This window comes from Barbatula barbatula (assembly GCF_947034865.1).
Source record: "Barbatula barbatula genome assembly, chromosome: 3".
Lineage (NCBI taxonomy): Eukaryota > Metazoa > Chordata > Actinopteri > Cypriniformes > Nemacheilidae > Barbatula > Barbatula barbatula.
Genome location: NC_136764.1, coordinates 6,301,635 through 6,326,357, shown reverse-complemented (window position 1 = coordinate 6,326,357; position 24,723 = coordinate 6,301,635). Strand labels below are relative to the sequence as shown.

General features: G+C 40.0%; 1 protein-coding gene across 2 annotated transcripts in view; it reads right to left on the bottom strand.

Moving 5' to 3' along the window:
* Positions 1 to 24,123, bottom strand: part of mtcl1 (microtubule crosslinking factor 1) — a 40,817-nt gene extending 16,694 nt beyond the window's left edge. For both annotated transcript variants that reach the window (XM_079452753.1, XM_079452752.1), the window contains exons 1-5: positions 23,011 to 24,123; positions 18,620 to 18,844; positions 18,393 to 18,551; positions 5,297 to 5,356; positions 2,780 to 4,129 (exon numbers count right to left, since the gene is read on the bottom strand). In XM_079452753.1, the coding sequence (XP_079308879.1) occupies positions 2,780 to 4,129; positions 5,297 to 5,356; positions 18,393 to 18,551; positions 18,620 to 18,844; positions 23,011 to 23,745 (2,529 nt within the window). In that variant the 5' untranslated portion in view covers positions 23,746 to 24,123. The remainder of the gene's footprint in view (positions 1 to 2,779; positions 4,130 to 5,296; positions 5,357 to 18,392; positions 18,552 to 18,619; positions 18,845 to 23,010) is intronic.
* Between the last annotated feature and the right edge of the window lie 600 nt (positions 24,124 to 24,723).

Below are 24,723 nucleotides of genomic sequence, written 5' to 3'. Positions count from 1 at the left end.
TAATAAAACTGGGCTCAATATTATTTGGAAAAACTTAAACTAAATGAAGATTAGAAATCAGGAACAAACTAAAATAAGCTCAAGTTCAGGCCCCTAGAATTATTAACTGAAAATACTAAAACTAGGGCTGAAGAGAAATGATACCTATATATATATATATATATATATGAAAATATATAGCAAAAAACTAAATAAATAGAATATAAAATGATAAAAGCACAATAAAATTGAAACCAAAATAAACATGTAAGTATAAAAATTTTTATAAAAAGTAATTCAATATTTAATAACTGGTGCACAATTAACTAAAATAAATATAAATTAAAAGAAAATAAAGTTAACAAATGCAACCTTATTGTAAAAAGTGTTCCCTAAATGTCTATTAATTTTAACCATGATTACAATCTTAATATCAGTGACAACATAAGGCATAACAAACAGCAACCGCTGTGATCTGTGTTAGATTTGACAGAAGTTTGGATTTGACCCGACAGCAGTATTCTGGCTCAGCCATCCACTGAAAACTCTCAAACAACGTCATCAATGAAGTTTCAGCTCTCTTATCATTATCCAAACAGTTAAAATATGTGAGATGAAGGCCGCGAATTTCATGGCTGATGTGAGTGCTTTTGTGATAGTGATGGGACTGAAGTGACGCACCCAAAAGCAAAGAAACCACCAGCTTAACCCATGGCTTCCATCACAAAACATGAGCCAAATGAGACGTTTCAATTCTAACATCTTTACAAATATGCAAAATCTTTTAAAGAATAACCCATGTTATTTGCCTAAAAGTCCAATTTGAAATTTGTGTTTTCAATTGAAATAATCAAATAATTATAGATGCAAATACAAGATAAACGCTGTGTTTTTCAGAAGGGTTATTTGTTGGAAAGTTGACTCATGTTATCATAAAGCAGTTTCCAAAGCGCAAAGCAGGATTGAAGCTCCAAGCAACTGTATGAAGAGCGGTTTAAGCAAACATTGCACTCAAACACACATAAATCATTTATTAAAACACTAGGAATCCACGTGTATTATTCTTGAGAATTATCAACCAAATAAGTGACACATAGTACAAACATTAAATTTAGTCATAGTGTGTTGAGTTAATGTTGACGTCACTATAGAATGAAAAATAAAAACAGTGTAAGGGACATTTCACACATGCTACTCAACATTTGGCATTAGCTTTAACTGTAGATCTACACAGTTTCCTCTTGATCCCCAGAATAATCCGATTTTACTGCCATTTTAACAAATGCGAGCATGAATCACGTTAAATCAACAGGTTCCAAATCTGACAAGCACCAAATGAGAGTAAAATGCGAGTTACTCTGTTTTAAATCAAAGTTTAGGAACAACGTGAAAACATTCACCATGGTAGATTATTCTCTAGAGGCAAAAAAACCCCTCTCCCACATTAAAATATACCGTAGTATACTTTGGTATTTACTGTAGTACTAATAAATCTACAGTAGATCATATAGTGTTTTTAACATTACCATAATAATCACGTATAGAAGAGACAACATAAACAAATGTTATTGCACATGCGCGCGCTTCGAGGGCTGCAGTTAACCTCCGGTACACATTTACAAACAATAGAGTGCAATTTCTGACAACAAGCAAAAGAAACATTATTTGATTAACTTGCCAATATTTTGAACTTGGATTGCAGTACCAAGCTCAACAGATAGATGTCATTGTACCATACGATTTCTCTAAATGCGACAAAACTACACAGCTCATTCAACAAATTGTTGATTTAATCAAATTGTTATACAATAAAATAATAATACTACAAATTATTATTTACATAAATTAAATTAAATAAAAATACCGGTAGTTATATTATTAGACACTAGCCAAACACAAACAGGAAGTTAACTGGGGGTCAGGTGCGCGCGCGTGTCTGATAAAACAGCCTATACTAAAGATTTTAGTTAGTTGATGCAACAGAACACTATAGTGAATATTAACAAAGTGCAGAAATTACCATAGTATACAAAAATGTTACAATAGTAAATACTGAAGTATACTACAGCTTTTGCGCTATATCAATTCAATATAGTTTAATACTACAGAATACTGTTCATATAAGTTGCTAACATATTTGTTATAATACTACAATATATTCTTACAAAATGTTACTATTGTATATACTAATGTACGTTTTAAAAAAAACAATGCAAAATATAGTTTTATGGCGAAAGCGATTTTGGACTTTGCACACGGATTATACTCGGAGAGCATTTATGGTCCTGTTGCCCTGTGAAGCCATGCAGCAAATACCCCTGACCAACCCCCCCTGCCCCAGCAGCAGTAACACAGCACGCAGCCAGGGTAAGACATGAGGGTGTGGATATGAGGAAGGGCTGGTATGAGGATCACATGGTTATTACAAGGAAAGGAAAGGTAAGAGCATGTTGGCTGAGCTGGGCGGCACTCGGGGCAGGTGTGTGTAACCGTAAAGTTGCACATTAACTATGACAAGACTCGTTTGGGTAATGTTTACCACTTCCATTTAGAGATTTGCCATTCATACACAGAATTTAAGCAGAGTGCCTTCAAGTTTGTCTATGAAGGACGTTCCGATTTTCAGGACTGACAAAAGTGGATTGTGCAGAATCACCGTGTGCATTCTCAAAGGGACAAATGGCTTAAAAGACAAAAAAAACAGCAAAGGAAAGGGAAGTTGCCATGTCATGTGATCGCAAGTGCCGGCAAACACTGATGAGGCATTTGAAACCGAGATGGAAGATTGCGTGAAACCTACCTGAAGGTCCGACATCAGATCTCTTCCCACCGTCCCAATGGGCGAGTCTCTCGACATGGAAGTGATCGTGGAGAGGAAGCTGCTTGATTCGGTGAGGTTGGGCATGGGGGAGAGGTCATCTGTGCGGTCTCGTAATCCGTCCCCGAGGTGGTCCACCTTATCCATGAACATCTGGAGATCAGTCCGTAAAGTCCTCATGCAGGTGTTGATGGTATCCAGCACCGGAGTGCCGGGGTTGGATTCAGTGTCTTCCGCTCCAACGATCACCAGACGTCCCTCGCGGATCAGACTCTCTGTGTCCACAATGAGCCGCTCCACCGTTTTTGTGAGCCGCTCTGCTTCGCGTCTGACGTTGTTGAGCGTCTCCCGGTCTTCTCGTCTCCGCTGGGCCAACTCGGAGGGTTTGTCGCAGCTTGCGAATCCAGAGGTCTTCTCAAAGAGGTCATCGGAGTCGCTCTCGCCGCCAACAGGACCCTCCCGTTTGGGATGCAGTAACAATAGCCTGGCCGTCTCCTCTTCATCTGGTTCTCTTCGCCCGCCGTCAGTGTCCACATCGCTGTCGCGAGGGCTGCCGGTGAGCCCGCCCAGGTGTGCCGCCAGATCGCACCGTTGCATATTCGAGATTAGCACCCGGTTCTCGTACTGTAGCTTCATGACCTTCCCGCTCAGTTCATTCACTTGGAGTCTGGAGGCTTTCAGCTCCTCCTGTATGGCGGCACTCCCCGCACCTGTGAATCCATTACCTCCGCTACCGTTGGCTGGTTTTGGGATCCCAACGCTTCCACCTTCGGCCCCCTCAGACTCCCTGCCACCCTGACTAGGCCCGAATTTAAAGCGGTTAAGCTCCGACGTCAGTTGCCTGTTGTGGTCTTCGATCTCAGAGATGGATCGGCGCAAAAGTTCTGCCTCCTCTTCCACAAACTGCAGGTGCCTCCGCAGTTCGCTTGCAGATTCCAGTGCGTCTCCGCCGTACGGAGAGGTGGGAACGCTGGAGAAGGGTTCGCGTCCGAAGCAGTCCTTCTCGTACTGGCAGCGCAAGTCCTCGTTTTCTGCCCTGAGGCCACGGTTTTCCACCTCCAGCTCTACAATTTTTCTGCCCAGGATGTTGGCTTCCTCCTCTACCAGTTTGAGACGCAAGCGTAACTCGGCCTCGCGGGTGGTGTGGGGGCCTCCGCCCGTCAACTCTGTCAGGGTTAAAGGGCTGTCCACATCTCCATATAACGATTTATACTTCTGCAACTCTTGATCCAGTTCATCCTTCTCACGGCCTACTTTTGCCATCTTTTTACGCATGAGGGCTGATTCCTCCTTGGCAAACTGAAGCTGACACCGCAGGTCTGCACTGTCCTCCTACACAAGCACACAAAATACAGACAGAAACATGTGACTATACAGTGATAACTGATTTCTACCGCAAATCAACACTGGATGCGTAGATACTCGAATTTCTTTTTTTCATATGGCAAAGAGTAAAGGCTAAAATACACTACAAGACTTTTGCTCAGATTTTGCCCAGATTTTCAGTCTGGACTTGTTGCAGATAGTTTGTGCCAGCCTCAAGATTTGATCAGTTAGTGTGTTTCTATTTAAAACTTCCCAAAAGTCTGCAAGTGTAGGATGTCTATTTACACGAAAACTGCGAACTGAACTGAAACTGAACTGAAAAAGCTAACTTTTGAAAACGGGTCACAAAGTGCACGTTTTTTTTTAAAACAATGACGTCATACAAATGCATTTTACGCGTTCAGTATGTATGCATGCTTGAGTGTTCCCCAAACAATAATGTAGGCCTCCATGCGCCATGCATGTTTGTGCCGCGTGACATACTTATTATCATTTCTCCAGCAAAAAGTAGATTTACAACACCACTACAACCAGCGGAGACATTTATATATAGAGTATTTATATTGTTAATCGTTGTTTTAAATACGGTCGATTTAATATCGATAATCAAAAGCTGTGAAAACTTTTTTTTTTCATATTCCCACAAGCACTGAAAATTCACCTGAATGTTATTGCGGTGTGTGTCATCAAATTTAACATCACCTTCACATAAAAGGCAGCGGTTTATATGATTGCTGCTCCGCTTTACAGCTAATTTTGTGAAAATGTGTTTGTTATACTGTATCTTAAATGTAAAATAACCCAAGTGTGTTTAAAGTTTAATATACAGGTTTGTGGCTCTGATATTAACTGATCTTTTTTAGAAATTAGTATTAAATCTATAATCATTGACTCGAATTGAATCAAATCGAGAGCTTGTGAATAGTAAACGAATTCGGAACAGAATCGAGCCCTAACACACATACACGCCAACAAAGTGTATTAAAATCGCTTTAAGATTAAAACAGTGTATGCGGATGTGCAGAAGCACGTAGGGTTTCTTTATAGCGCAACAGCGCCATCCACTAACCTGGCATACATAATGCCTCGTTTTTATTAGTTTTCTTTTCCATTTTTTGCTCTAAATAAAAGCACACTAATAAAGTACAGCAATGTGTGTGTGTGTGTACCCACCTGAGATAAAGATTTCTTGTCTTTGAATGTTTCTCTGCTCCCTCGTCTGCGCATAGCAGTCTGCAAGACACACAAACAAATGTTCAAGGTGTAAGAGAACCAACAAGAGAGAACAAAAGACTCTAACAGCAACAAACACGATTCAGCACGCATAAAAACATCTTCATTTCACCAGACCTGTAACCTTCATGCCAAAAGTGGAACACACACAAGCTTTTGAAAAGACACGATTCATTCAAACATCTTATTAAATCAAACCATGAATCGTGAACATCACATCAAATCTGAACCGTTATTACAAACAACCAGATCACACGGCACCTGAACCCTGATCCTCCAAAGGCTGACATATCATTTCAAAGATCCCTGTACAACACAAGTCAGACGTAAATTTCTTTAAATTTGATTTCTCAAACCTGCCTACGAAACACAAAGAACATATCAAGAGAGATACATATCAAAGCACATAACCCGAAATCATCATGGTACCTTTAAGGGAGTTCATATTACTGTATATGAAAATATTAATTCTTTTGGTAAAAGAGGGTGAACTGTGTCCTCCCGCACTATTTTGAGTTAAATCGAGGTTGCTGATGGCCCCCGTAGCCTGAATCATTTATGGCCAGACAGATGGAAAGTGTGAGAGGGGCGTCTTGAAACGAGATGGGAAGGAGTTTGAAACCTTTTAATAATTTCCTGTGCCGAGGCCAGAGAGAGAGAGAGAGAGAGAGAGAGGGGGGCAGCCTAGATACAGTAAAACACAGGCGGGTTAGATGCTGGAATGATGTAATTTTTGTGGGTTTGGTTCAGTGTGTAATGTGGTTACAATTTATGATTCATGATTTCCTGATTCACTTTCAGTGGTCCTCTAGTGAAGTCATGGCCATTAACTGCCAAAGAAACATCAATGAAACAAACGGACATATTCTTCCTTTCTAATGCAGACATGACTATTCCTATGTCCTATATGAAGGGTCCGACGATACAGGTGAAAAAATCCCACACCTTTAAGGCAAAATAATGAGCCATATTTAAGGATCAGATTCAGAACATCACAGAACACCTTAGCAACCAAAAGGAAACCCCCTGGCGACACTCGATGTGTTACCGTATACATCCCATATACACTTCAAAAACTGCTTGCAAAAAACATTCGTATCAGTTTTCGCAAAACGCAAGGCACACAATTTTGTACCATTTTGCTTCTCCACTGAATGCACCCTATTTAATAGAAAACATTAACAAGAAATTTGTTAAGATGGTATTTCTTTAGTTCTCAAGTAGGGCTGTGACGATTCGCTATGAGCCGGTCGAAAATCAATTATAATATGTGAAGATTCAAGCCGGTTGAGATGTTATTTGAATCGCAATACATGTTTTGAACAGCAGGGGCCGACGTGTTATCTGCAAACTTGGAAAACGTGGATATGCTGATATCTCTTAAATGTAAAAATCCAATAAAAGCACAGACAAACTCTTAGTTTGTTTATATAGACTTAGGTTATATAAATTTTTACGTGATTTGCAATTTGTTTTAAAATAGCAGTTTAGTTTTGTTATTTGACACAAAATATACTTTCATTTTACAAAGAAATGGGCAGCGTTTGAGAAATATTTAAAGTGCAGTTTCTTATTTGTCTCAAAAACCCTGTGAATAAATCGTATTGTGAGATCAGTATTGTGTATCGCATCGTGAGCTGAATGAGTCGTGACATCCCTATTCTCAAGACATCGCGTGAGCTCTGCGCAGCCCTATCTTTCGTCATGCAACAGGTGTGACTTACTGACAAAACCTCAAAAACAGAAAGATTTTATGATCTTACACCGCACACAGATATAAAATCTGTGATATAATCACATTATGAACCAGATCATTTGTCATCACATTCTCCCAAAGCAAAACAACCTGAGCTATCTAAGTTGATCTTATCGCTCTTGCACTGATGATAAGAACATTATGTTCCCAAGGAACGGCTATCAGAGAGGAGGTCAGAGTAGCGCATAATGCCCACAGCTCATTCCGGTTTAGATAATCTCAGTCTAACTACGGTCGAATAATCCTACTCTTGGCCTCGTCCCAAATCAGATCAGCGCAGTCCTGATATCACAGACTGACAGATAACATCCAACCCAACACAGAGCAGTACTTCAGAACGGACGCATCAAACCGTTACCCGCATCAGGACCCAGCAGCTCACTTACAGAACACATACAAAATACTGTAGCACACGATGCCTTACTCCAAATTTTAAACATCACATACAGCCTGAATATTTCAGACATCAGACTTGAACAAATTGGGTCTCATTCATGAAACACGAGCACAGTTTTGTGTAAATCGTTCGTTAAGTCATTCTAACGTAATTTTCGGATTCACTAAAATCTTTTTTTTGTTTTTACTTGTATAACCTTATGTGTTTTGCTTATAGTCAATATGTTTCTTGTACAGCTGCTTTGTAACAATGAAAATCGTAAAAAACGCTATATAAATAAAGTTGGCTTGACTTGACGATGAACTGTAACCGAAGCCAAGATCACTGCGAGGTTGTTTTATGGAAATTACCATTTATTATTATTCTATTTGGTGCCCTCTATTTGTTCATTTCACAAACATTACAACATGAAACAAACTGCAGCAGTTCAAAGCTAGAAAGATTTGGGCAGCAAAACGACAGCAACAAAAAACTGTTATGATCCGAGACGACAGTGAATAGAAATACAGTAGGTACAGAAATGAAGCTGAATCATGACTGACTGATATCTAATGTCTCGTAGCGAGCAACCCTGAGCCCCAGGAGAGAGTCTGCTGTCTGACAGTGTGACTGAGCAAAGATAACACTGAGGTCAAAACCCAAAGTCACACACACATGTCTGGTTCATTATCTCCGTGGGGATTTTTTTTATACTATACAAACTGTATATTGTTTCCCCTACCCCTAAATCCCTAAATAAAGATCATAGTGGAAAAGCTTTTTATCCGCTTCAACTAAGCCCACAATAGCCAGTTGAATTAAAGGTTTAACGAAACTTTTCAAGAAATTTTACGTATTTGGATTAAAAAGAAACAATATTCACATGAACAGCCGTGAAATACAGCTAATACAGCCCCTTGACATAGCTATTTAGGAGAAAATTTAACTCTTCAGCGCCTCACTGTGCTGATGAAGAAACAGCAACACGATTGTGGCGTTATGCTGCAACTGCAGTTACAAATGACAATCTATTCTATTGAATGCACGCATTGTTTTTTTATGAAGACATCATTTTGGCAAGAGGCAGAGGCGGCACGAAATTGTGACGGAGGCGGAAAACCCCTGTTTAAATACTAAAATATGAACCTGAAGTATAGTTTAAACAAAAAGAAATATCTATAGATAGAAATGTTACATTGTAGCCAAATAGACACGACTAAAGGCTGCATTAAATCATATTAGGGTAAATATAGGATGTAAAATTCAGTCATTTGGCCATTGGACATATAGAGGATGTTTTCAGAGCTGTTGGATATCATGTTATGATTTCCTTCCAGTGAGCTCTATCAAGACGACTATGGCAACGGCAGTAAATGAGGGATGAGATCTGTTTGGTTACTGACATCCTTATGAACATCTTCCTTTGTGTTCAGCATAACAAAGAAATGTAAACAGGTTTGGAAGAACCTGAGGGTGAATACATTTTTGGGTGATCTGTCCCTTTAAGATTTGGTGCATATATATTTGATTTGAACACAGCAATAATTAACAATATCTATGATGACTTCACTTTAAGTTACTGCATTAACAAAAAACTTTAAATTAGGACACTACTGATGTCTGACTCTCATAAGTGAAAGTTACTCTAATAGTGTTTAGTCTAATGTCTGATAAACAGAGCGATTATGAACTTCTAATGCTCGCAGAACACTTCAAGGTCACTTTAGAGATAAAACCCAAAACAGACCCATAAACACAATTAGATCTTAAAGAGATTGGGATGTTTATGTATGAAGCTGTAATGAAATTATGCATGTATGATGAAAAAGTATAAAGTATAAAAACACACAGTGGGTATTGAACACGTGACCCTTTTTCTCAGTAAATATATTTCTCAAGGTGCTGTTGAAATGAAATCTTCACCAGATGTCGGTAACAATCCAAATAAGCAATACATACAAAGAAAACAAAACAAATAAGTTGACAAATTAAGTTATGTATAATAAAATGGAACACATGAAGAACGGGAGGTGCAAAAAGGCATGGAAAGCTGAAATCTATCAGTAATTAGAAAGCAATCCTGCCCCTTGTCAATGGAAATTATCGTCAGCTGGTTCAGCCCCAACTAATGGCATATAAAAAGGTGTCTCATTACCAAGGTGTTATCTCATAATGGGTAAAAGTAAAGAGCTCGCCCTAGACCGTCACAACATTAGTGGTGCGAAACAAACTGATGGCATTGGTTATAGAAGGATGTCTAAACTTCTGGACAAATATACAGAGACATTCTTGATAAAAATGTGCTGCCGGAATGATGAAGATGAAATGAGGGTTGACATTTCGCCAAAACAACGATCAAAACACACAGCCAAGGGAACTCTCAATTGGTTTCAGAGAAAGAGAATAAAGCTGCTAGAATGGCCCAGCCAATCACCTTACTTGAATCCAATAGCAAATCTATTGAAAGAACTTAAGATCAGAGTTCATAAAAGAGGCCCACGGAACCTTCGAGATTTGAAGACTGTTTGTGTGGAAGAATGCTCCGGTGGGATTTTGGACCAATGTATGCGACAAATCTCTCCATACAGGAAGCGTCTTGAAGCTGTCATTATTAACAGAGGCTTTGGTACGAAGTATTAAAAATATAAAGTGTGTTCAATACTTTTCCCCTGTGCTATTCTATTTTATTACATATAACTTAATTTGTTTTTCTAAACTTTTTTTTCTATGTATGGATTATTTGGGATGTTTACGAAATCTGGTGAAAATTTAATGTAAATAGCACCTTGAGAAATCTAATTACAGAGAAAAATGGTGCGGTGCTCAATATTTATTTGAGGAAAAGAGCTAAATTGTTTACAAAAATGTATCGCGTTACCTACACACATATACTTGTCTTCATTCAATTACCAAGTAACATATATATATATATATAATGTAAACAGCTGTATATCCTATTTTCAACATTCTGAAAACATTCATCGGTGAACTGCCAGTGAAGTGTCCCTCTCCCTCTCTTTGTCTGTCTGTCTGTCTGTCTGTCTCTGTCTCTGTCTCTCTCTCTCTCTCTCTCTCTCACACACACACACACACACAAACTGAATGAACTTGATGAGTAAATGAGTCATAACAGCATAATGGAAAAGATGTAAACAAGACAAACGGAAACAGGAACATGACTGACATCATCATACAACATCTCAAGAAGTCAAAAACAAAACCAGATTCTGCTCTGCCTCCATCAAACCATTCTAACATTTGTCTGAACCACAAATCCATGTGCGTGATCGTCCACACGAACAGGTGTCAAGAAATCCCAGAATGTTAATTTCTGTCAAACCAGTAACAGTTGCTTCACAAAGAAAGATTAATAACAAAACTGAATCACTCCCTACTGAGTCCTGAAACAAAAACACAGTTATATGTGTTCATACAATGGAAATCAATGGGGTTCAATGTTGTTTGGTCACCAACGTTCTTCAAAAAGTCTTCTTTTGTGCTCTGCAGAAGAAAGACACTCATACAGGTTTGAAATGAGAAAATGATGAAAGAATTCTCATATTTGGATGAAATATCACTCTTAAATTAAAAGATTTTAGACTCAATAGAGATGCAATAGCTATGTCTTCAGATGTGTATAGAGAGCTTACACAATGAAGCGTTATGTTTTTATTACAATACACCGCGGGTCCCCTGCATGTAATTTCATGTTCATGAATGTGGTGAGCAGTGCCGGACGGGAGCCGTGAGGGAACAGCTGCTTTTGCACCGGTCTCGCATCTCTCACGGTGGAGCTCCAGAAGCACAAGAGAGGAGCGACAACAGGGAAGGGCGGGAGAGGACCAGGCCTGGACTTCATGTTCTGTTTTATTATGTTTGTGTTGCCGGCAGTCGACCGTGTGGGAGCTGTCGGCATTTTACTTTCGTTTTGTTGTTTGGTTATTTAGTTAAAAGTTGTGTTACGTTCGCCGGTTCCCGCCTCACCGGCACTTAATACAGTCAACACAGGAGGTGACCTGGTTCCTCATTCACTTTGACAGGCAAATGTATTTCTGTGGGAGTTTAACTGCAGGCACTTACACTTTCATGAAATGGATGTTCAGTGATTGTGGGAAGGGTCAAACTGTAGCCAGCCTCCTTCCTTCCTTTTATGGATCTTTGTTACATTTACCTTCTTAATATTGTTGTCAGACATTGTTATCTCATCGTATAGATATGAAAATGACATGGTCGGCCAAAAATCATCAAATCATGTTTTTAGGTATTTAATTGTCCAGACCTCGGCTTGTAAGGAGGGTCCGTTTACTGGACCTCAAGCTATTTTAGTTGAAGACTCCGGCTTTACAGTGTCGAGTAGATGTGTAAAATTTGCATGCTTTAATATATCCCATAATCCTTTGCACAACAGAAGAAAGTTAATTTCCAAATTTTCATCTGTTTGAAACAAGTGTGGAAATGCAACACAGTGCAGAATACTTTCTTAATCGTTTACTATTGTATACGGTATGCAGTACAACAGTCCTGAGACACAGACACAGGGTGCTCGGTAAGGGCTGTGATTCCATAGAGCCGGGAATATGACGATAAGACGCGTCTGCTGTTGTCAGGAGACCCAGAGAATCCTCTAAGCTGTTAATCTGTCTGGTTTTCCGTCGGGAGAAGTCAAGAGACCCTGTGTCCAATACTGTCCCCGTGCACACAAAACGTCGCCATCGACACGGCAAGCTTGAAACACAATGGAGTTTTTTAAACTCTGTAATTTGGCTAAAGGGACTCTGTGGTCTCCGGAGAGTTGGGAATGTGATGGTGTGTGTTTGTGAGGGGGGTGTATGCATCCAGCTGGTTAATGAGAGGCCTGTCTTACATTCAAAGACAATTCCCCACACACACACACACACACACACACACGAATTGCTGGGTCAGTGGGTTCCCCATTGTGAGCGGATAATAAGGGGGCGGCGCATGCGGTCTGACATCGGGCAGCTGGTGAGATTACTTCTATGTACCCTCAGCTAACGTCTGGACAAAGACCTGCTTCTGAGATCCCGTTTAGCTGTTTAAGTGGATGATAGATGCTCAAAACAGATCCATTGAACGCTGATTAAATATATTATGAATCATTTTAATAAACAGATTTTTATAGATATGTCAAACCTGTATGACCTGTATGAACACAAACAAGATATTTTGAAGAACGTCGATAACCAAACAACACTTAACCCCATTGTCTTCCATTCCGAGACATTTCTCAAAATATATTTTGTGTTCCACAGGAGAAAGTGTCACACATAGGTTTTGATTGTGAACGAATAATGACAGAATGTTTAGTTTTGGGTGAACTGTCCCTTTAACATGACTGGCATTCCCTTAATTCCAATCCATTCATCACTGTCAAACGAAAGGATCGATTCAGGTTGACTAAAGCTCAGTGGTCCAGGTGGACACAGCCTGTCTATTAAACCAGATGGTGGCCCTCCGAACATCCCTTAAAGTGAGACTGCAAGGCTTAACCGGACATCTCAAGGGAAATTATCTGCTGTTGTTTTCTCCTTTCATCTGATGACAGGTGCGCATGCGCACGCGTGTAAACGCCGGTCCGATCATTAATACAAATTAGCTTTGAAGAGAAAGTCAAGTCAACTTTATTTATTTTCATTGTAACAAAGCACATGTACAAGAAAACATTGACTATAAGCAAAACATATAAGGTAATGCAAGTCAAAACACAGGTCAAATATCAGACAGACTATAAATTCCTATATGCAGTGTTAATAAAATAAAACTATACAATTCTAGCAGCCCCCCCGGCCAGGCAAAACAGTATGCAAACGGTGGCGAGGAACCCAAAACTCCATTGGAGGAGAAAAAAAACCTCAGAGGGAAACCAGATTATCATTTATAATCTAATAATGGCTGAAATCTTCAGGCAAAAATAAATATTCTGTCATCATTTATTCACCGTCATGTCATTCTAAACCTGACTGTTACTCTTTCTTTGTTGAAACACAAAAGAGGATATTTTGAGAAATGTCACAGTGGTTTCGTGTTCATACAATGTAAGTCGGTGGGATGTCGTTTGGCTACCAGCATTTAAAAATATATCATATAAAATATATATAAAAAAAGTCATTATTGGGTGAACTATCCTGTTAAACACTACAAATACAAATTTCATGTTTAAACGTCCTGTTTTATATAACAATACCATTCACAACCCGGTCCTTAACCACAGTAAAGTCACGGTATCTTACCGTTTCAGGTGGCGGGTTGTTTATTTAGCACCTGCTTCGACCCAAAACCCTTAATCTCAGCTAATTGATCTCTTAAACGGGAACAGATGGTTACAAATCACACACCCTGAGACTAGACTATCTGGACCTGTAACACATCCGTCTCTGTGTGTCGGTATAGATCAGTGAAATGACATTAATGAGAATACGGGATTAACCCTCTTCCATCAGGATGCAAATGCACGCGTGGAAGCTGCTAGAGTTTAGAGAGGAACAAAGGCACGCATAAAATGTTACATCTTTTGCGTATGAACTATTCATGAGAGCTTATTGAGCCGGTTTGTCTGGAAGTGTGAAATGCATTCAGAAACACGGCAATGGTGATTGTTGAATATTTAGATTGTTACAGAACGACTTCATTAGATAAACAGTAAAGAGACACAACACAAGAACGACCAAAGCATATTGTGACAAATACTATATCCCACAATGCAATGCAGAAGTATCTGTAGTGGATGCTACTGAAAGCCTAAAATAATAAAACCTTTGAAGTAATAAGTTTACCCAAAAAGAAACGTATTTAACATTATTTACTCATCATCACAGTGTCAAACCCCCTGGTTTCTTTATCTCTTATTTTGTTTACAATGGGAGTAAACATACAAACTTTAAAAGGAGGCAAAAGTATAGATAGTTATGCGCAGGCGTGCTTTTGTGGCCCAAACTTAACCTCCGGTACACATCTACAAAGAAGTCCATTTAGATTATTTCTGATATTAAGCAAAATAAATAACAAGTAAACACATTAGGTAGCAAGTTAGAGAATGTCTAACCATTTTGGGATACCAGAAGAACAGTAACTTTTGGTTAAACTTAAATGCGAATTGTTGATTTAATAAAATGTATGTACAATAAAAAACAGAATATTGTTTATTTAATAAATATGAATATTAATAATATAATTAGCCACCAGCCAGACTAAATAAACACAGAATGGAAGTTAACTTCAGGCCAGAAGCGTGCGTCTGATGAAACAGTTATTTAATAATGTCTTTTGAAAACTTGAGAAAATGTGGTATTTTTAAAAGACAATAAAATTAGGGATGCAGCATGTATATACAGTGTTTATGAATGTGTTAATTATTGGAACAAAATAACATTGCCTAAATCAGACTGCTGTCTGAATGCTTTCTGTCTGGAGACCTGTTAGACTCGGGGCTATTAAGAAAACATTGTTGGGTGTCTCTGGAAGAACATCTATAATTTGTTTGTTTGTGCATCCCTAAATAAAATCCATCATAACAGTATGACTGTTTACCATACAGCACAAAGCCAAAAAACGTAAGAAACTGAAAGAGATGAAGGTGAATGTGAATGTTGAGACAGATTGAGACGGTCACACATACAGCATCTCATGTCAATAACAGACTCGCTCTTAATATAACCTCTGAAAACTGTGCACACAAACTCTTTATTTTTAGAAAGCGCTAATGTTAACATCCCAACAGAACCTGCGACGTGTCTCCAATCCGAGTAAGAATTTCATTAACGCCCCACAGCAACGCTTTGATAAGCAGCACGGTGCTTTGAAGATTAACTACATCATGCGTTCGTGTTTTCTTCCCTCAACACATCGAGTGCCAACGCTGTTTCTCTAACTAGGACACTCCTTCCATTATTTTGTGCTTTTATTTTATCTACTACAGATACTTGGAGATCCGTTTATATATATATATATATATAAAACGACATGCGAACACCAACGTGACATCAACCACCGTGTTGGCCAAATTGAAATAAGTGATCGGATGTGCTTGTTTCGGTCTCAATATTCTTAACATTCTCACAAACATATTGTTTAGTTCAGAAGACGTGTATTAAACCACAGCAGTCATTTGGATTCTTTTCATGACGGATATTTGTTCGTGTTCGACTCAAGAAAGCAAGTGATATACGTACACCTGGGATGGCATGAAAATGAGGAAATGAAGAGTTTTATATTTGGGTGAACTACTCATTTACCTATCAATCGACCATAAATGACATCGATTCAACTCCCTGTAGTGTTAAGTTTGGAGGTGTTGTGTTATGTGAAGTGTGTAAAAATGGTGTCACTGCAGTATATTTGACTGTAGGAAGAGACCCCCGTGTCTGCCTCCCCCCACCCTTCAGCACTTCACACACAGAGAGAGAGAACTAACTAGGTCAATAAGATCCCCTTCTTCACATATGTGCCCAGCACCAGAAGAGCACGCGTGTGTGAGGTGCGTCTGAACCTGATTTATTTACGGTATAATCAAACACATTAACGCACAGATGTTTAACACAGCTGTAATATTCCGATTCATCTTCAAAGACAGCGGCACGTTCAGTATTACACCCCCTAAAAAAACATGACCCACGCATCACCATTCAGTTTGAAAAATGTTTTATCCGAAGTCCTCTCAGACTGAAGCTTCTGGAAGCTGCCTGATGGCACCACAAGAAAGATCACGGTCTCGAGCCCTCTGCTACAGTGACAGTGAGTCTATTTCACGCATTTAAGAATCCTCAAGAAAAACCAGCAAGGACGAAACTAACCAGTCAAACCTTCACCTCTCTACTCAGATACAAAAGCATTTCTAACCGCGTTTCAGAGGATTATATAAAAACGAGTTTATCTACAGATCTTCACATGCTTTGGTTATATTTTGAATAAAGATTTCAAGACTGTTAAATTTAATTTTTTATCATTTTATTGCACGACATATCCAAATCTCTGAAACACGAAATGCATGCAACGGTTCGCGCTAGCATTGTGAGATTTGTTTTAATGTAACTGTTTGCTTTCAAAAGGTGTCACTATCCTTTCTTTTCCGAGACAGAAAATATAACATGGTATTTTTATTTAAATTGGTTTTAAGGCATTATCATATCACTTTTTGCTTTATTTAGCGAGCTAATTTTATGCAGCCCTAGTGGTCACACATTACACCTCGCTTATTGCTAATGTATGTTGTAATAGAAAACTAAAGCTTGCAGAAAACACATAAATCAAACAAAGGTATTTCTTACTGTACTGTCTGACCATGCCTGCTAAACAAGCCTAAACTACTGGTTTTAACTGGATTAAACTGGTCTCCCAGGTGACATACCCCAAACCAGCTAAAACCAGCAAACCAGATTAGTTTAATCTTTACCTATAACCTAATAATCTGTGTCCTTCTAACATATGAGAACATATAAAGAAGAGATTCAACCATTCTTCATTTCGCCACAAATACAGATTATTCCCAGTGATATTTGCCGATACCAATTCTGAATGTTATTCATTCAAATAATGACTATTGAACATGAAACTGGTGATATTTCTTAACATTTTCTATATACAGAACACAAATTCTTTGCATATCGTCCGATAGCCGATAGTGTGATATGTGCGTGCATCTCTAATATAAAGCGTTGCAGAATATTTCATATTTCAATTGAGAAAAGGGGGGGAGAATGAGGTAAAATTGGATAAAAGCATCTGCTACTGTAAATGAAATGTAAATGATGTTCCTACGGTACGAATGAAAGCTTCAGCTTGTAAATAAGAGCATCAGATGGAGGTCTGTAAGAACGATCTGGATGTGTGATGGTACATTACAACCGACGGGCGCTTATTAGCAAGCCTGCAACACACGACTGAAGTGTTTACGAAAACCTCCAGAAGCTTCTGCCATTTCACAGCCTGACAGATATATACCCATGTGAGAGCATCTCTCTCTCTCTCTCTCTCTCTCTCTCTCTGTGAGACGGGAATCTGCCAGGAGGTTTCATAACGGCTTCTCAGTTGGATTAATTCTGCTCCGGGTGCCAATCCTTCAGCAGGAATCAGAGTCGGCACCACACAATCTGGACAGCAATGATAACACAGAGAAAGCACACAACAATACGCACCGACTCCAAAGTGAACTATCCGCCACACCCGTCAACAGCAGATAAATGTGGAATATTTGCTTGGCGAAAACATTTCCGTCTTAATAAAAGAGGAATTGTTTAGCATCTCGTGTGACTTTCAAACAGCACAGGTCACGTTGAACGTGAGAGACAAACATGCTGTCGGGCTTGTTTATCTACATTCCAGTGTGTTTATCATCTTCTCTTTCCATGTGAGCGGGACCCGTCATGATCCGTACGTCTGCAAGGAATGCAGGTATACCACTCTCAAAAATATCAAGTCTCAGTCGTTCTTTAAATATAACTCCTCTGACTGTGAGGTTCTTAAAGGGACAGTTCATGCTATTTTTTTTATCATTCATTTATCATTTTTATCATCGTGTCATTTCAACCTGACTGTATTTCATCTGCAGAGCATAAAAGAAGATATTTTGAAGAATGTTGAAAACCAACAACGCTGACTTCCATTGTATGGACACAAAGACATTTCTCAAAATATCTTCTTTGGTGTTCATCTATAGCAAAAGGCTCACAATAACCAATAAGAAGAAGAAACATTTGAAAGTCTGAAGGCAAATATTCCGGGTTATAATTAAACCAAAGCCAGATACATACACATCACGCTCCAGACCCACACACTGCTGCCTCCCATGATACCCTTCTACTAAGAAAAGTTATATTGTAAGATTTTCTTATATCGCACAATTCAATAAAAGTGCGCAACGTACACAAAGAGAGCCGGCGACGTTGTACCTCTTTGGCTCTCTCAAATTCGTTCTGCAGGGCCTGTTTGGAGATCTCCACCTCGATGATTTTCTGCCTGAGCGTCTCGTTTTCGTCCTCGGCCCGCGTACGCTTGTCCTCCACCGTCTCCAGTTCGTTGTGCAGACGTACAGATACATCTTTGGCCACCTGTGTGTGAGAGAACATGTGATATACTGTGTGTGACAATGACAAATACACACGGGAACTGAACACACCTTCAGGTCCTGCTCCAGACCCCGGAGAAGCTCTCCATCAACGTGTCCGGTCTGAGCTACACGCAAGCTCTTCTGCTCGGCCTTGCGCAGGCGATACTGAAGGATCCGGCAGTTCTTGTTGGAACGGTCCAGTTCCCTGCGGAGGTCCTGGAGCTGGTACACTTCCTCCTCCAGGTAGTTGTCTCTGATTTCCTCCATCTCCGCACGCAACTCGTCCATTTCATCCTTAAGCCATGCGAAACAAGATCGGTATCAGAACGCAAAAAATGAAAAATCACAAACTGGACAAAAATAAAAAAAAAGCTCAGTTTTCTGAGTGTGGATACCGTATGTTATCAATTTTTAAAGACCATGTCTCGTTCCCAGTATCAAACACATGCTTAACCAGTCGAGCTACAGGAAATGGAATCAGAATAAATGTCAGTCTTAATTGAATCTGCTTCAACGAGGATAGAAAGATTAAAAAGAAAGATTGCAGGCAGGGAAAATCCTGTCATTGGTAAAACGCCGGTTCTTGACTGTAATGGATGACAATCATTTGTAAAGGCTCATTTATCATTAAACACTCACTAGGCTCAGTGATTTAGTGTAAACAAGATTGAAGAGGAAAGAGAAACACAGGAGCGAATGACCTTCACTTGAGACACAACATTCTGCCATGTCATGTACGGATGCTCCCGTCAAACGTGAGTTATGAGGCACATCTGAATGATCAATGACATACAAGAGACACAGATGAAGATGGAGTGACAGGGTTAATGAGAGAGAGAGAGAGAGAGAGAGAGAGAGAGAGAGAGAGAGAGAGAGAGAGAGAGAGAGAGAGAGAGAGAGAGAGAGAGAGAGAGAGAGAGAGAGAGAGAGAGAGAGAGGAGAGAGAGAAGAGAGAGGAGAGAGAGAGAGAGAGAGAGAGGAGGAGAGAGAGAAGAGGAGAGAGAGAGAGAGAGAGGGGAAAGACGAGAAAAGGACGAGACGAGAGCAGACAGACGAAAGAAAGAAAGAAAGAAAAGAAGACAGAGACAGACAGACAGACAGACAGAAGAAGAAGAATGAGAAAGAAAGAATGAATGAGAAAGAAAGAATGAATGAGAAAGACAGAAAGAAAGAAAAAAGGCAGACAGACAGAGAGACAGACAGACATAATGAGAAAGACAGAAAGAATGAAAGAAAAAGACAGACAGACAGACAGAAAGAATGAGAAAGAAAGAAAGAAAGAAAGAAAGAAAGAAAGAGACAGACAGCAGACAGACGGGACGGATGGAAACAATGGGAAAGAAAGAATGAGAAAGACAGAAAGTAAGAAAAGGACAGACAGACAGAATGAGAAAGAAAGAAAGAAAAAGACCGACAGACGGACTGACTGACGGACGGACGGACAGACAGACAGACAGAAAGAATGAAAGAAAAAAGAATGAAAGAAAAAAGAAAGAGAGAGAGAGAGAGAGAGAGAGAAGGAAAGAGTGAAAGAAAGAAACTGCAAGAGTGTGGAGTTTGAGAGATGCTTAGTAAAAGAGAGAAAGAAACAGAGAGAGAGAGAGAGAGAAATATACAACAAGAGGAAGAAACAGAGCGAGAGAGAAACACAGACAGAAAACAAAAGTCAGGTAGAAAAATAAAGAGCGAGACAGAAATAAAAGAAACAATCACACATGAGGTGTTTGTTGATGCTTCGTGTGCAGATGAAACCCTTTCATGTGATTTTAAAGAGATGAACACATCGCCTTCAGAGAACACAGACCTGTACAGATAAACTCACAACCGTCCTGTTTGTGACAGCACTCCAACCTCTTTATCTGACAAATATGAATCATTGATGGAATTATGATAATGAGGCTTCATGGTGCAAAGATGCTGATGTGACTCCTGCGATATCATCACATAAAACATCTTGCTATACTTTGTAAACTGATGTGATTCACGGAAACAGGAGGATGTTACAGCAGCATTGGGCTGTTAAGATTGATTTCATTTATTTATAAGTATGAGAGATATTCTGCAAAAGTTAGACAAATACTATTATTTTGAAGTGTAAATTCGCTTATTTAAAAGAGCATTGCGTCAGCAGCACAAAGGTCTCAGGTTCGATCCCCAAGGAACACATACTCCTACAAATGGTATAGATTGAATGAATGCACGGTTGATCGATTTTTAAATCTGCAAATACATCATTAAAAATAAACGAGAAACAATAAACAGAACAAGAGGTATGGGAATGCAATAATGCAAACAAATCACGGCAAGTAGGCCAATAATCCTTGACGTTTCCTTACATCAAAATACTAATAAACTTAAAAAAAAACTTGCATATGTTGATATATCACGGTTTAACCGCATAATGTATGCTAACACGTTACAATCATGATGTTATATTCGTAACACTATAACACAATGCATGCAAATACTACTGTTCTCTGAAGTATATGATCTTTATGAAGGTAGAATAGTAGCAAAACTCGAGAGCACGTAGATGTGAATTTGAGAACTTGTACAATAAATATTTGCACTTGTATGCTACAATTTACACTCACAGCTTCGATGTGAAAACCTGTCAATTAAAAATCTGAAGTTGAACGCTGAGATTTGCACTCGCAGACAATAGTCACAAACCTGTATTCTGAATTTGAAGCTGCAGACAAGTAGTCACAAATGTGTACAATGACGGACACAAACTTGAAATACAGATTTGCATTTCTTCTTACATTCACATTCGCAGTACAACCTCAAATAGGCACTTGCAACTTCTCAAGTCTGTCACTGCAAGGTCAAATTTCGCGCTTCGACTTTTGCTACTCTTATCGCGATATATCAGTTGCAAAACTGATTTGTGCACTTGCAACTCAGTAGCAGCGAGGGGCGGGAGAGGAGAGGGTGGGTGGCTGCAATGGAGTCGTTTTATTGGCACCTAGCCAATGAAATCGGGCTTCTTTTCTACGCGATGACGTCACGACACCCGCAGCCTCGCATTCGCGACACTTTGGTTGTCATCGCGATGGCGGGATATAACGATCCGAGGGTAAGTTTTTCTTTTTATACAATGTTTGTTATTCCAATTATTACATACATCACATATAACATACCGTGTAAATACAGTTGACATTGTGTGAGTGGTCTTTGTTATGACAACTTGAAATAAACCAATACATCATAACCTGTCAGTGTATATGTCATAACAACTTGACATTACTAAGACAACATAAATTGTAAATTGTCATGTGGTTGGTTTTGACATTGGCTGTCATGAGGCAATTATAACTGTGTCATGAATATTTTTCTTGACCTCAACTACAGTGGTACAAATTTAATTTGTCATTAAAATGTTATAATGGCCTTACGACAGCCAATGTCAAAACCAACCAGCTGACAGTTTAATGTAATGTTAACTCTTAAAGCTAAGTGGTTTCTTAAGTTTGATACTTAATCTGCTATAAAATGTTTATGACATATTTGTGACAGGTTATCATAACAAAGACAACTCACACAATGTCAACTGTATTTACACGGTATGTTATATGTGATGTATGTAATAATTTGAATAACAAATATTGTATAAAAAGAAAAACTTACCCTCGGATCGTTATATCCCGCCATCGCGATGACAACCAAAGTGTCGCGAATGCGAGGCTGCGGGTGTCGTGACGTCATCGCGTGGAAAAGAAGCCCGATTTCATTGGCTAGGTGCCAACCAATAAAACGACTCCATTGCAGCCACCCACCCTCTCCTCTCCCGCCCCTCGCTGCTACTGAGTTGCAAGTGCACAAATCAGTTTTGCAACTGATATATCGCGATAAGATCATATACTTCAGAGAACAGTAGTATTTGCATGCATTGTGTTATAGTGTTACGAATATAACATCATGATTGTAACGTGTTAGCATACATTATGCGGTTAAACCGTGATATATCAACATATGCAAGTTTTTTTAAAGTTTATTAGTATTTTGATGTAAGGAAACGTCAAGGATTATTGGCCTACTTGCCGTGATTTGTTTGCATTATTGCATTCCCATACCTCTTGTTCTGTTTATTGTTTCTCGTTTATTTTTAATTATGTATTTGCAGATTTAAAAATCGATCAAACCGTGCATTCATTCAATCTATACCATTTTTAGGAGTATGTGTTCCTTGTACACATTTGTGACTCCTTGTCTGCAGCTTCAAATTCAGAATACAGGTTTGTGACTATTGTCTGCGAGTGCAAATCTCAGCGTTCAACTTCAGATTTTTAATTGACAGGTTTTCACATCGAAGCTGTGAGTGTAAATTGTAGCATACAAGTGCAAATATTTATTGTACAAGTTCTCAAATTCACATCTACGTGCTCTCGAGTTTTGCTACTATTCTACCTTCATAGATCTTCACCATTCTATAATTGACTTGTTAAGCATCGACTCACCTTGAGGTAGTCGTTTTCCGAACGAAGCTCTTCGATTTCCCTTAAGAAGTCCTCGTGGATTATGCCCTTCCCTTCCGCTATGAATTGTGCGGATTTCTCGGTTTTACCTGACACAGGTGAAGCCTGACACATCCCCGCGGCCGCCGTGCGCATCCGCACCCCGGCCACCTGTTCCGCGCGCTCGCTCGACCCCGAGCCGCTGGCCGACTCCACGTCGCTACTGGCGTCCTGAACGAGTCTCTGCTCGTCGGACAGCGGCTCGGACGGACAATCGGACAAATCCGAGCTGCTGTCCGTCTGGCAAACCCGCCCGGTGGGGACGCGTATCGGGGACTCGGCGGCGCCGTGAGAGAGCGGAGCCAGCCTTCCTTTGCTTTTGGCGACCTGCGGAACGGTGTCCACCTTGCAGGCCGGTTTCGGTTCGGATGCTGCATGTTGAGTGACCTTAACTGCCTTTTTTGCTGCCGAGGGCTTGATGTTGCTTTTGGCAGGTGCTGGTTTGTCCTTCGCGCCCGGGGCGGCGCGTCTCGGGACGCGGCTTTGAGACGCTACCGACGCCGCGGTCGCGTGCTGCTTGCTGAATTTCGGTGATTTTGGCACGATTTGCTTGGCCGACCGGGAGTGGACATCCTTTACAACGGGTCTGGCAGGGGACGGTGCGCGGTTTAACCTCTTCTTTTCCACCTGAGTATGATGGCTCTGCGGTTTGGTGTCGGAGCCATTGGGGCTCTCCATTATATGATCCCCGCACCGGCGAGAGGAGAACGACGGTACCGATTACGAACCCTGATCCCGGAGATAAAACAACTCTGACGGATGGCTCCTGTAGCGCGCATCACTCCAGATGGACGCGCACCCGTAATTCACTTCCCAACAGCCATTGCCGAGCTGCGCTTTCAGGCGGAATACGGTGGATGATGTTTTGTCAGGCGAGAATCTCCGTGATTTTGTGCGTTAATTCAATCCATAAATCCGTTTCCCGTCGGATTAGAATGTTCCCATCTCCCGCTGTCCCTTCTGCCTCCTGACCGCCTCTCCTCCCCCATCTGACGGGGAAAATCTGCAGCCGCTGCGCTCTGACGCTCCCCGCCGCCGTCTCGGGTCTAGTGAAGCGCATGCGCTTGTTTTTCTACACACAGATAGGGAACGCGCCCGCGCCCCTCCTCGTTCTACGGCACCGGTAGGAACGCGTGAGAACGCGTGGACAGAAGAGACGCGATGACGCGTCAGTTTTACGCCAAATGTATTGCGTTCGCGAAACTAAATAAATAAATACAACGTGAATCATAACATTTTAAACACATTAGCTACAAAGTATACATGGGGGAAAAATATCAAAATCATCTGAATGACAATACAAATACAGTATTTTACGTTGCGATTTTAAATTAATCTTAAAAATCTTAATGAAGGTAAATATGGATTAACAATAGTAAAAATTTAGCAAACCAAAATGGGGTTAGAGCCAGGCCGGAATATTTGGAGTAAAGTACTTAATGTTTTAATTACCATGTCGTGTACAAATAACGTGAACTTTTGAGAATGTGGTCATTGATCGGCGCCGCTTGGCCTTCTGGGATATTAGCGTACACGCTTAAATGAATTTAACGGTTATTTCAGGTATTTCTGTTTCTTGTCGATTTTTTGCATAGATCATAGAAAAAACATTTACATTTGCAGTCAAGTCCGGATACCTGCCCCACATCTGTCCAA